Below are 12,683 nucleotides of genomic sequence, written 5' to 3' on the forward strand. Positions count from 1 at the left end.
TCTAACTTCTATACTTCACTACTGGGAAAACCATAGCTTTAACTATATGGACCTTTGTTGGCAAGGTGATGTCTCTATTTTTTAAGCAGAGTGTTTTCAGTAGTAAACCATAACTCCTGCTTGGTGGATCCACTTGGTGGATATTGTCAGTCATATACTCGTATGACAAGGACAAGTTATCTTTAGCACACTTCCTCCTGGGGTGACCTGATACTGCTTCAAACAACATATTTGTTTGAACTCGAACTGTCTTTGGCTCTCAGTCAAGACGGGCACAGTTATTTGAATGGGCAACACCAAAGTGAACGGTTATTTCATCTTTCGGATTTAGCTGTGCTCAGACGCTTGGCATTTCCCTTCCACTTTACTATTTCAGTAAATTTGCCACTGTCTCTTGCATTACTGCCAACGGATATAAACATAACAGGAGCTCCAATATGAGAGATAAATATAGAACCATGTTGCTCCTCTTTGCAAGATTGCATTTCAGATTTCTAATGGAGAGAGAGGGGTAGAAGAAGCATCCTTTGATGTCAGTGTCGTATCTGGAAAAGCAGCACATTTCATAGGAATGCTAGAAGCTCAAAACGAGCTGGGCATGATTCTGCTGCTTCCTTGCAGTATCCTGTCAGGACATGTGGCAGCTGAGATCACATATTCATTTTAGTTCATGTTAGGGTGGATAAAAACCAGTGATTTTTAAAGAAAATATCAAATTTTTTAAAAAAATTAACCTGGATTTTTAAAAAATTTAAATCGGATTTTTAAAATTTAAATTGGATTTTTAAAAATAAAATGCTCTTGGAGGAAAAATCTTTCTAAAGATAGTTTTCTATTTAAGTTACATTATAGTCCAAAGGCTATTCATCAGGAAATAAAGATTTGTTTTTAATTATGTAGCATGAGGCTTTATATGCAATGCTTCAATATTTTGGTAAATGAACTCCATTAATCCATTCACAATGTCTTCCAGAGGTTTCTGTAAGATTATTTGGGGCAGTTTTTCTAATGAGAAGATATTATCACAGATGCTTGTTCTTGCAGTTCTCAAAAGTGTGAATTTGTGTCTGCAGAGATAACGTGCCTTTTCTTCACAAGAAAAATGTTATAGAATAAACATGCAGAGTTGAGAGAAAAACCTTAATCCCATTGTTTTTTTGCAAATTTATATCCACAGAATCAACCCCTTACCTCTTAAATGCTAAGTTCCAAGAGGTTCAATGAATAGATTGTTTGTAGTGGAGTAGATCTGCAGAAGTAGCTAAGTGTGAAGCAGTAAAAATGAAAGTGCAACCTTGTGAGCAGAATGGTTGTAAATATTAAGATTACAGCAGCAAGAATGAGTCTTTCTGTAAAAATAATAATGATTTAAATCAAGTCTTACTGACTAGCGATTAAATCGATTTGATTTAAATCAAATCTATTAAGTTGTGGGTGAACATATCAGACGCCACAGCGATTCTTCAAACAGCTCTTGTTTATTCACAGGCCGGAACAGAACTGAACTGAAGGGTTCAGCCAGCCTGCTTATATAGAGCTCCACTACAATGCAACTGTAACACTTTCTGTAACTATCCAATCACTGAACGTCACTTTCAATCCCTTATTGGCATATGTGGACCTGAGTGAAAACTATCTACAGTATCCCCCTGCTGGCCCAGGGTGAGAACTTCAGTACATAACAAAATCCACTCTGGCTCATGTCAACATCTAAGAGGACCTGAGCATTGACAAATGCTTGGACTGTCAAGAGACACTTATGGGGATGGCTTGCAACAGAGGAAGGTAATTTGTGAAGCCTCCAGAGGTTATTAGACTCCAACTCCCATCAGCCTCAGCCATCATGGCCAATGGCCAGAGGTGATGGGCTTTGTAGTCCTGCAACATCCAGCGAGCCCCCGCCCCGCCCTCTGTAACCCTGTCATAGAATGAGAGCCAAATTTGGACCTCAACATTGGCTTAGTTTATCTGGTGAGTTTGCCTTTAGGAATCATAGAGTTTGACGGGATCTAGTTCAACCCTTTGCAATGCAGGAATCTCAACTGAACTAAACTCTTGGGGAAAGCGTATTTATTTTGCAGGCAGAGAGCACCCCCAGGAGATGACATCACTGTCCCTGCTGCGAAAGAAGAAGTATTTCATCCCTGCTTATCCATGTTCCACTCCACCACTAACTTTTTTGGTTGTGGAAAGAAGAAAAGCAATCAAGAAGAGAGATATTGAGTGAATAACGGGATGGAACAATGGAGAACTTCTGAAACAACAATGGGATATTATCTCCACTCAAGGCATGATGGAGAACAGCAACAACTGGGAAAAGATAGACATATATTACAAGGACAGGAAGAAACATCACAGACAGAATCATTGCCACACACGGGAAGAACAAGGATATAGTTTGAATGCTTCTCCTGTAGCTTTATAAATATGTGTCAATATGAATGGAAGTCGTTAATACTGCAATGTTGTATAAGGGATTGTTATTTTGACTAGAGTGCAATTGAAATTAATAAGAGTTTGGAACGCAGAAATAAAGAAAGTCACCAAACCATCAATTCTAGCACTTGGGGGGACGGGGGACGGGACGGGACCTAAATTATATCATTTGGCACCTGAATGATTAGTATTAGTAATTGTTTTATAATTTGCCATTGTTATAATGATGTTATTATTGGATTATTGTAATTGAAAACTAATAAAAATTATTATCAAAAAGAGAGAGAAGAGATATTGAATGAATAAAGGCTCGGGGAAATAAATAGTATGTTGTTGTTCAGTCATTTAGTCGTGTCCGACTCTTCATGACCCCATGGACCAGAGCACGCCAGGCACTCCTGTCTTGTCTTCCACTGCCTCCCACAGTTTAGTCAAACTCATGCTGGTAGCTTCGAGAACACTGTCCAACCATCTTGTCCTCTGCCGTCCCCTTCTCCGTGTGCCCTCAATCTTTCCCAACATCAGGGTCTTTTCCAGGGAGTCTTCTCTTCTCATGAGGTGGCCAAAGTATTGGAGCCTCAGCTTCAGGATCTGTCTTCCAGTGAGCACTCAGGGCTGATTTCCTTCAGAATGGAGAGGTTTGATCTTCTTGCAGTCCATGGGACTCTCAAGAGTCTCCTCCAGCACCAGAATTCAAAAGCATCAATTCTTCAGTGATCAGCCTTCTTTATGGTCCAGCTCTCACTTCCATACATCACTACTGGGAAAACTATTGGGGAAAAATATATAGTTAACCCCCCCTAAAAAACCCAAACACACACGTTGGCAGTCTCCTGTGGATGCTTCTTGTAGGATGGCAGGAAGAGAGAGTGGAAGCCATTTCCCGCTATTCTTCCACATTAACCCTTCCTCTCCTATTTGAATTACATGCTGTAAAAGTGCTAGACATTGGACTGGATCGGGCCAATATGGTTTTGGAGGGCTGGGTTTTTTTTTTCTTTCTAAGAAGTTCCAAGCAAACCTCAAAGCCCTTTGGTGCAACGGGATACCAGTTTGCTTGAAAGTGAGGTCCCCAAAGTCTCGCCCTTTCATTTTCCTGAAGCTTAGAAGTGGATTTTCTGCCTGTAGCTGGCAATGTTATGGTTGTCAGAGAGCATCACCGTTCATAAAAGCCCTTTGGGGGTGGAGGGTGGGTTGCCGTTTCTCAGCTGATTTGCATGCAGTTTTCCTCTTTTAAGTCAGATCATTTCTGAAGATTTTTTCTTCCGAGAGTTTTTTGTATTCCGAGAGTGCTGTGGCCGTGAGGCCTGTGAATATCTACACCCTTATTAATGCATGTAGCAGGGTCAATAGAGAAGCTTCTCCTATTTGTTGTGAGAGATAAATATATAAAATTGTGCGAAACAGAAATAGAGGGGAGGGTTGCTAATTTCACAATGGGGGGTACAGTATGCAAAATGCAGAATATGTGAATGCAATCACATCTTGAGAACAAACGAATTCAGAAAAGGGTAGCTGCTACTTTCTTCCTTGCACCCATCAAAAATGTTTCACAGCCAACGGTTGTATGGAAGTACCGTATTTTTTGCTCTATAAGACTCACTTTTTCCCTCCTAAAAAGTAAGGGGAAATTGTGTGCGTCTTATGGAGCGAATGCAGGCTGTGCAGCTATCCCAGAAGCCAGAACAGCAAAAGGGATTGCTGCTTTCACTGCGCAGCGATCCCTCTTGCTGTTCTAGCTTCTGAGATTCAGAATATTTTTTTTCTTGTTTTCCTCCTCCAAAAACTAGGTGCGTCTTGTGGTCTGGTGCGTCTTATAGAGCGAAAAATACGGTAACTTTTACTCAAAGTTTAAATGAAAGGCCCTGTGTTATAAGAAAAACTGCTCCCTTTCCCTTATGGGGTATTCCGGAGCCTGTATAGAGTTCTTAAGTGGGTTCCCCTATCGGCAGGAGAAAATAATAGAGGCCAACCAGAGTATATTGAGAAGCAAAGCGGCTAGTAAGCATGATCTTTATTAAAGGAACTCTTGCAACAGGGTCCCCACTCACCACACGCAGGAGGGAGGAGAACCCTGAATAATGGTGCGCAAGCCCTTATATAGATTTTTGATATTGTCCACCCTGTAGCCCAAGACCTCCCCCCCTCCAAAAAAAAATCATACGACACAGAAATCCTGCCATCTGGCTGGGTTTCCCTAGTCACTCTGGGCGGCTTCCAACAGAATATTAAAATACAAAACCTATTAAACATTAAAAGCTTCCCTAAACAGGGCTGCCTTCAGATGTCTTCTAAAAGTCTGGTAGTTGTTCTCTTTTACATCTGGTGGGAGGGTGTTCCGCAGGGCGGGTTCCACTACCGAGAAGGCCCTCTGCCTGGTTCCCTGTAACTTGGCTTCTCGTAGCGAGGGAACCGCCAGAAGGCCCTCGGAGCTGGACCTCAGTGCCCGGGCAGAACGATGGAGGTGGAGACGCTCCTTCAGGTATACTGGCCAAGGCCGTTTAGGGCTTTAAATGTCAACACCAACACTTTGAATTGTGCTTGGAAACGTACTGGGAGCCAATGTAGGTCTTTCAGGACCTGTGTTATATGGTCTCGGTGGTCGCTCCCAGTCACCAGTCTAGCTGCCGCATTCTGGATTGGTTGTAGCATAGGACTCCTAATCTCAGGTTGGTGGGTTCCAGCCCACGTTGGGCAAAGGATTCCCGCATTGCAGGGGGTGGACTAGAGGACCTTCCAACACTACAATTCCATGATTCTATAACACAAGGACACTTGCCAGTCTACATTTTCCTCCACAACGGTATACAACACACTTTCTTGTCCAAACACACATGTGGGAGGGGCAGGGGAAATCAGTCATGAGCTAGCCGGAATGTCAGCCTTCTTAAAAGGGAATTATTCAGATAAGAGGGGTGGGGAGGAACCAGGGTCATGCCACGAAGGAGGCATCCTGCCACCTTTGTTAACAGACCTGGAAGAGATCATGGGTGGGGTTGTCACCATCCCTGTAACAAAAGATACAAGGAAGGAAAGGAGATTGCAGAGCTCAGAGCCAAGCTGCACGATTTTGCTACACCCATGCAAATATATTGTGGGGGGGGGGGGATCTAATTTATGAAAATGTAACCGCACAGGCAGGGAAACGAGCTAAGCTCCGAACTAATCTTCTGCTGGCAGAGTCAGCAAGAGGATTAAAGAGTGCGAAAAGCACTGGCGGGGAGAAAAGGAGATCTGTCATTTGTGACTTGATCTGTTCAGAGTATTGCAAAGCGAGCGTCGGGTTGGGGCGGCTCAAAGGAACCACAGGTCCTTCGAAAGATTCCCAACTCTGGTGAGATCCCAAGTTCTGCCTGAGGCACGGGAAAGGGAATAGGGGTGGGCTTTGTTTCGAGAAAGTGCGACAAAGCCATGAATGAAAAGATCTGGAGGCACACAGACACAAAAACACTCACACACCTCTCTTCAATCTGAACGGCATTCCATTAAATAAATCAGGGCATCCTGTGAAGCAGCTAAAGGCGCAGACTTTGAAATGTACTTTTGAAGTTGGGTTGTGCTGGTATCAAAACGAGAACAATAAAAAATTATGGAATCCCCCAGATTCCCACAATGCTCATTAGGAAAAAACGAAAAAAACACACAGAGCATATAACAAACTGGAAGGAATGGGCTTGATTACAAATGGGCAGAGAAGCAGCTGTTACACACAACCCTGAGTCCCAAAGGGGACTGTTAAATATTACCCCACTGATTATACATGAATAAATTAGTGCCCTTGGGTTAAGATATAATGAGGTACTTACTGACACATAAAAGCCCCCTCTTTGGCGGAGCTTTCATTATCATCAGAATGGACAGCTACAGAGGCAGTCGGTGATATAATAGCAAGCACCACCAAAAGCTCCATTCAGACAGCTCTTTGTTTGTTACATTTTTATCCTGGTCCAAATAACTCTGAGGCATCTCTCACCTGCCCCCCCTGGTTTTATTCTGACGACAGCCCTGCGGGGTGGGTTAAGCGGAGAGAGGAGGGTGAGCCCAGGACCTCCACACACACGGCCCAGGCTTGCGCACCCGAAAGATCACTTCAGTGCTGCTAACGCAGTGGTTTGATTTCACCCCCGGAGGTGCACTCCATTGTCTCTCGAGACAGACAGGTGCCGGGAAAGAAAGATATCAGGTTACATTTATATATTGGGGGGAAACTTGGTGGCTTTTCAAGCTTGCAAACAGGGCGCCATCAATGAGAGGTTAAAGATGCAGAATTAGGTTGCCAGCCATTATCTCAGACTCTCCCAGTGTTTTTCCAGGGACATCCCGGATTTACAGAAGCCATCCTGGTTTCTGATTTGACCCCAGAATGTCCCACTTTTCCTTAGGACGCCCCTATTTTCATTGGAGAAATGTTGGGTAAGAGTGGCTGGGGAAACCCAGCCAGATGGCCGGGGTATAAAGAAATTATTATTATTATTATTATTATTATTATTATTATTATTATTATTATTATTGAAATGTTGGAGGGTATGCAGTTATGCGACCCACAAGCCAAGGAGATAAGTAACTATACAATCTTTAGAAGGCATCTGAAAGCAGCCCTGTAAAAGGAAATTTTTAATGTTCAGTGTTCTGTTGCGTTTTTATACCTTCTCTCTTCTTTCTTCGTCTTTGGTGATCACTTGTAGCTGAATAAGATTGTCTTCCATACACATGGTTTTAACAATGAGTCCATAAGTGACTGTGGAGGCCAATTCTGGATCCACACGTCCTTCCACAGTGGGGACATTGGTTTCCAGGAGGGAGTTGATCACGGTGTAGATTTGCCAAGCGTGCCTTCCTCTTAGCACATTTCTCCCTTGTGTCCTGAGTTCAAGTGTCTTTAAAGCCACTTTACCTTTGGTAAAGGCTGTTCTCCAACTGGAGTGCTCACAGGCCAGTGTTTCCCAGTTGTCGGTGTTTATTCTACATTTTTTAAAGATTTACCTTGAGAGAGTCTTTAAACCTCTTTTGTTGACCACCAGCATGATGCTTTCCATTCTTAAGTTCCATTTTTAAGTTTGGGCAACACTTACTTTGACAGTCTTTAAAGCTCCTTTGTAGTCGGAAGCTACCCATAGTGGGCAGATAGGCAGGGTATAAATACTAAAATTATTATTATTATTATTATTATTATTATTATTGAATAGGACGTTCTTATTTTCAGTGGAGAAATGTTGAAGGGCATGTTCTCCTAAAAGCCCTGCAAGTCCAATTTGACCAGAGACAGTTTCAATGACAGCAAAATGAGAATTCAGTCCGGGCGGGGAGATCTGCTGGGGATTGGGCCCACAAGGCCAGTTCCACAAGCCATGCACATGTGACCCACACCTGAAATCATATACAAACACCAGGTGTGGAGCAGGTGGAGGCTGGATAGGCTGAATGGCTGAGTTTGCCATCGGGAACTCGATTACATAGACAATCCCTGCGGAAAGCTGCTTTCTCAGCCAGCTGGTTAGTGGGTGTTTGGGAAGCACTGCACAAAAGACTCTGACAAGCTGGCGGGTCAAGCCACAGCCTGAGGCCTGAGCAGTTAAAAAAGGTAAAGGACCCCTGGATGGTTAAGTGCAGTCAAAGGTGACTATGGGGTTGCGGCACTCATCTTGCTTTCAGGCCAAGGGAGACGGTGTTTGTCCACAGAAAGATTTCTGGGTCATGTGGCCAGCATGACTAAACCGCTTCTGGCGCAACGGGACACCAGAAGCACACAAAAATGCCATTTTCCTTCCCACTGCAGCACTACCTACTTATCTACTTGCACTGGTGTGCCTTTGAACTGTTAGTTTGGCAGGAACTGGGACAGAGCAATGGAAGCTCACTCCATCATGGGGATTTGAACCACCGACCTTGTCCAAGTGACCCACACCTGAAATCATATACAAACCAGGTATGCAGCAGGCGGAGGCTGGATAGGCTGAATGGCCGATTATGCTGATTATGCAGATGATCCTTGCAGAAAGCTGCTTTCTCAGCCAGCTGGTTGTTGGGTGTTTGGGAAGCACTGCACAAAGGAGTTCGACAAGCTGGAGCCAACCGAAGCCTGAACATATTGCAGGCAAAGCCCCCTTGTGCTGTGGTTCCCACCTGCCTAACAACTAGCTGGCTGTTAGGTACTTGGGAAACCTCAATGTCAGGTGATTGGCAGGTGGGTTGTCACACACACACCCGCCAATGTTGGCCTGCAGGAATGGAGACAGAGAATTATCAGCCTGCTGGGCTAAGAAGTCCCAGCTGGCTGCTGCAGCTCACAATGGGTGAGGAGTGTCTGACTCCATCAGAAGGCAGAATCTTCTCCCCAGGACATTCCTGTGCTTACCACAGAAACCTGGACATGCTGGACCTTTCGCTAGTGCCTGTCAGCTGTCTAAGATCAGCAGGGGACCCATATGGACTAAAGCACAACATGTGCTTTGGATTTGCAGGGGGTAGAGAAATTCTGAAACATTGCCAGGTCTCAAAATTAGAACCACAGGAAAAAGGGGAGTGGGGGATCTTCGAGGTTTAGATTCCCAGTGGTAGACAGCAGGGGTGCCAACTTGAAAAAAAAATATTGGGGGGGGGGGGGAATAAGCCCCACCCATATAATTGATATTGTGATGAGGTGCGTGCACAGCTCCATATTTCGCAATCAAATCTCTGTCAGTCCCCAACTTTTCTATGGGCTTCTTCATAGCTCTCAATTCTTAAGAAAAAAAGTACCCACTATACTGTACCTTTCTATAAGGTAAAGGTAAAGGTACCCCTGACCATTAGGTCCAGTCGTAGATGTTGCACTGGGGTTGCGTGCTCATCTCACTCTATAGGCTGAGGGAGCCGGCGTTTGTCCACAGACAGGTTCCGGGTCATGTGGCCAGCATGACTAAGCTGCTTCTGGCAAACCACAGCAGCGCACAGAAACGCCGTTTACCTTCCCTTTGGAGCGGTACCTATTTATCTACTTGCACTTTGACGTGCTTTCGAACTGCTAGGTGGGCAGGAGCTGGGACCAAACAACGGGAGCCCACCCCATTGTGGGGATTCGAACTGCCGACTTTCTGATCGGCAAACCCTAGGCTCTGTGGTTTAGACCACAGTGCCACCCACATCCTTTACACCTTTTTGTAAGCTATGCTAAATCCATCAAAAGTGCCATGCATTGAAGTACCCACAACCCCTTGCATGTAGAATTATAGAATTGTAGGTATTTAATTAATTTCCTTTCCAAAAAAGAGACAGGGGCTGCAGCTTAATGGTAAAAAAGGGTAATGGTAAAGGACCCCTGGATGGTTAAGTCCAGTCAAAGGTGACTATGGGGTTGCGGTGGTCATCTCACTTTCAGGCCGAGGGACCCGGCGTTTGTCCACAGACAGCTTTCCAGGTCATGTGGGCAGCATGACTAAACCGCTTCTGGTACAACAGGACACCATGACAGAGCGCACAGAAATGCAATTTACCTTCCCGCTGCAGTGGTACCTATTTATCTACTCACACTAGTATGCTTTTGAACTGCTAGGTTGGCAGGAGCTGGGACAGAACAATGGGAGCTCACCCCATTTCCGGATTCAAATCACCGACCTTCCGATCGGCAAGCCCAAGAGGCTCAGTAGTTTAGACCACAGCGCCACCCGCTCCCTTGGGCTTATTCACACTAGTCTGAAGTAAGTTTGACCGAATGCAGTGGGGTGGACTTCTCAGTAAACATGGATTGGATTGCACGAGTCAACCGGACAACAAGACCCAACCAGAACACTATTTTCACTTGAACACCTGTCACTCCTTTACTTTCCCTCCTTTCCAGCTGGGTCTGTAAGTCTTCAGCAGCCAATGGAGATAAAGAGATTATCCTCACTTGGATTCCAGGGGTTTTCAGACAGTTAATGAGCTGCCTCTTGCTCTTCCTCTGAAAGTTCAGGCGGTTATTTATATATGCCACTACCGCAGCCTGTGTTTTGTTAGCCCCCAAATGGAAAACGAGCGAGATCCCAACTAAAGAAGAATGGCAACTTAAACTGGTGGAATATGCATAGCTTGCGGATCTAACTTATAGAATAAGAGAGCAAGAACAACATAAGTTTAAAGACAACTAGAAAATGTTTATTGAACATATGGGGGGAAATCGTGTACGCTTGAAAACATAGGCAGCATTAAGATAAATTCAACAGTGTAAATAAGTTTTGATGGAAGTAATAATGGAATACTGAATGGTTTAGTTTACATAAAATAGGCAGGGATTTATGCTATGCAAAATGAACCATGGAAAGAAAAGCAGGGAAGTCATTGGTATTTTAAGGTTGTTCAAATGAATATTCTAAATTGTAAAACAGAAAATTTAGATAGATGATAGATAGATAGATAGATAGATAGATGATAGATAGATAGTGCAGGTGGAGGTGCTCTCTCTTTGGTACTGGCGCTGTTGGAATGGGGGCACCCCAGAGAGCGGGCTGCTTTGCCTGAGCTCCTGCCCAAAGCAGTGCATCACTTTGCAACTGAATATCCCAGCATCAACACCCACCTTTCAGTGTCTCTGGTGATGGGAAAGTAGACAGCTCCCATTAAGGCTGCAAACGGACTTCCGAGGAAGGAATCTCCATTTAACTTGGTGGTACTTATTTCTGAATAAAGATGCTTAAAATTCTAAGGCAGTGGTTTCCAACCTTTTTGCATCTCTCCTAAGCGTCTCTCAAATCCTGACCCCCCGCGACATATAATTCTTATTATTCAAAAAGTGAACTCCTATTCACGTGGAGGAAGCCTAAAAGCCCATTAACTTGGTCGAAACAAGCTTCCAAATTGCCCCCCTTAAAAATCAAATTGCCCCCCGTGGTTCTTAGAGGTGTGGGTGTCTCGATTTTAACTGTTCAAACAGACAAGAAGGACATTTATCTGGACCAAGGAACAAGCATGCAAACATTCAGAAATACAAACATTTCCCGATTGGCTGACTAAAACTAAGGCGTAGAAATTTGGCCAGGGCCAGTCTATAGATTGCGACCTTCGGAGGGTGAGCGACACCCCAACCACCGCCCCCCAGTGCCCCCACACCCCACAGCGGCTTACCGAGCTTGCACTCGCCGTCGTGCGCCTTCCGGACGCGCTCCCGGCCGCTGTGGAGGGCGCGCCAGCTGTGCAGGTGCAGGGCGCACACGCTGCTGTAAGAGCGGCCGTCGGAGCCGCAGACGGCGCCGTCTTCCTTGCAGACGCAGCGCCCGGTGCCTTCTTCCTGCTCCTGCTCCTCTTCCTCGGCGGCAGGAGGCTCCGCTTGGCGCTGGCTGACGCACACCAGCCCCGGGCCGCAGCGAGCGCCCCGCGCCCCTCCGCACCGCTCGCCCTCGGCGCTCAGGCACCGCTCGCAGCAGCCGCACTCGTCCCGCGCCGTCAGCTCGGGCGCCGCGCACCGCGCCGTCTCGCACAGCTCGGGCCGGCAGGGAGCGCACGCCGCCGCCGCGCTCCTCGACGCCAGGCACAGCCAAAGCGCCAAGAGCGGCAGCAGCAGCCGCGGCGGTAGCGTCGAGCTCCAGACGGCGGGCATCACGGCGAGCTGGGCAGGCAGACCAGGCGGGCGACGGCAGCTCAGGAAGGAGCCGTCTAAAGGGGCGCAGCGTCGACGGCAGAGTCAGGGGAGGTGGGTGGGGATGGCGAGAGAGACGCCCCCTAGACGACCACGCCTCCGCACTAAGGAGCCTCAGCGCGCGAGCTGACTGCGACCTTCCTGCGTGCGATTCCTTAGCTACAGTTTTGAACTCAGCGGAGCCCGATTGCCAGCACCTCGAGGCTCAGGATCAGGCGCAAGCGCTGGGTCTGGAGAGAGAAGAAAAGCTAAGCGGTACGAGAATGGACGGGGGGTGTCGAGAGCAGAAGCGGATGGTGCGTCCTTGTGCGTAATTATCCTTTCTTCGCCTGCCTTTTCTCCTGACCAAATCACCTCCGCGCCAGTAGCTAGACCCCCGCTCGCCAGCTGCGCTAAGGGGTTTGTGCGTGTTTTGTTCTAGCCACGAAACAGTGCGCTGCTTCAGCTCCTATCTGCTTCGCTTTGCGGGTTTTGCACGGTGTTTTAAAAACATTACCAGGGATTGACCACATGCAAAGACCTACGGAGGCTTCCTTGTGCCATTAGCGAAGAGGTATGGCGCCCTCCTTGCACCCTGGGCAAGGAGCAACTGGCGGAGCGTGCGGGGTGCCGGGGAGTCGTTGCCCCGGGCGCGCAGAGATGCCCGTCAAGCGGATGG

The 12,683-nt window shown here is 46.4% G+C and overlaps 1 protein-coding gene across 2 annotated transcripts in view; it reads right to left on the minus strand.

The window, feature by feature from the left end:
• Positions 1-11,986, minus strand: part of IGFBPL1 (insulin like growth factor binding protein like 1) — a 37,707-nt gene extending 25,721 nt beyond the window's left edge. For both annotated transcript variants that reach the window (XM_028712691.2, XM_077920990.1), the window contains exon 1: positions 11,515-11,986. In XM_028712691.2, the coding sequence (XP_028568524.2) occupies positions 11,515-11,986 (472 nt within the window). The remainder of the gene's footprint in view (positions 1-11,514) is intronic.
• Between the last annotated feature and the right edge of the window lie 697 nt (positions 11,987-12,683).

This window comes from Podarcis muralis, chromosome 17, assembly GCF_964188315.1.
Source record: "Podarcis muralis chromosome 17, rPodMur119.hap1.1, whole genome shotgun sequence".
In the NCBI taxonomy this organism is placed as follows: Eukaryota; Metazoa; Chordata; class Lepidosauria; order Squamata; family Lacertidae; genus Podarcis; species Podarcis muralis.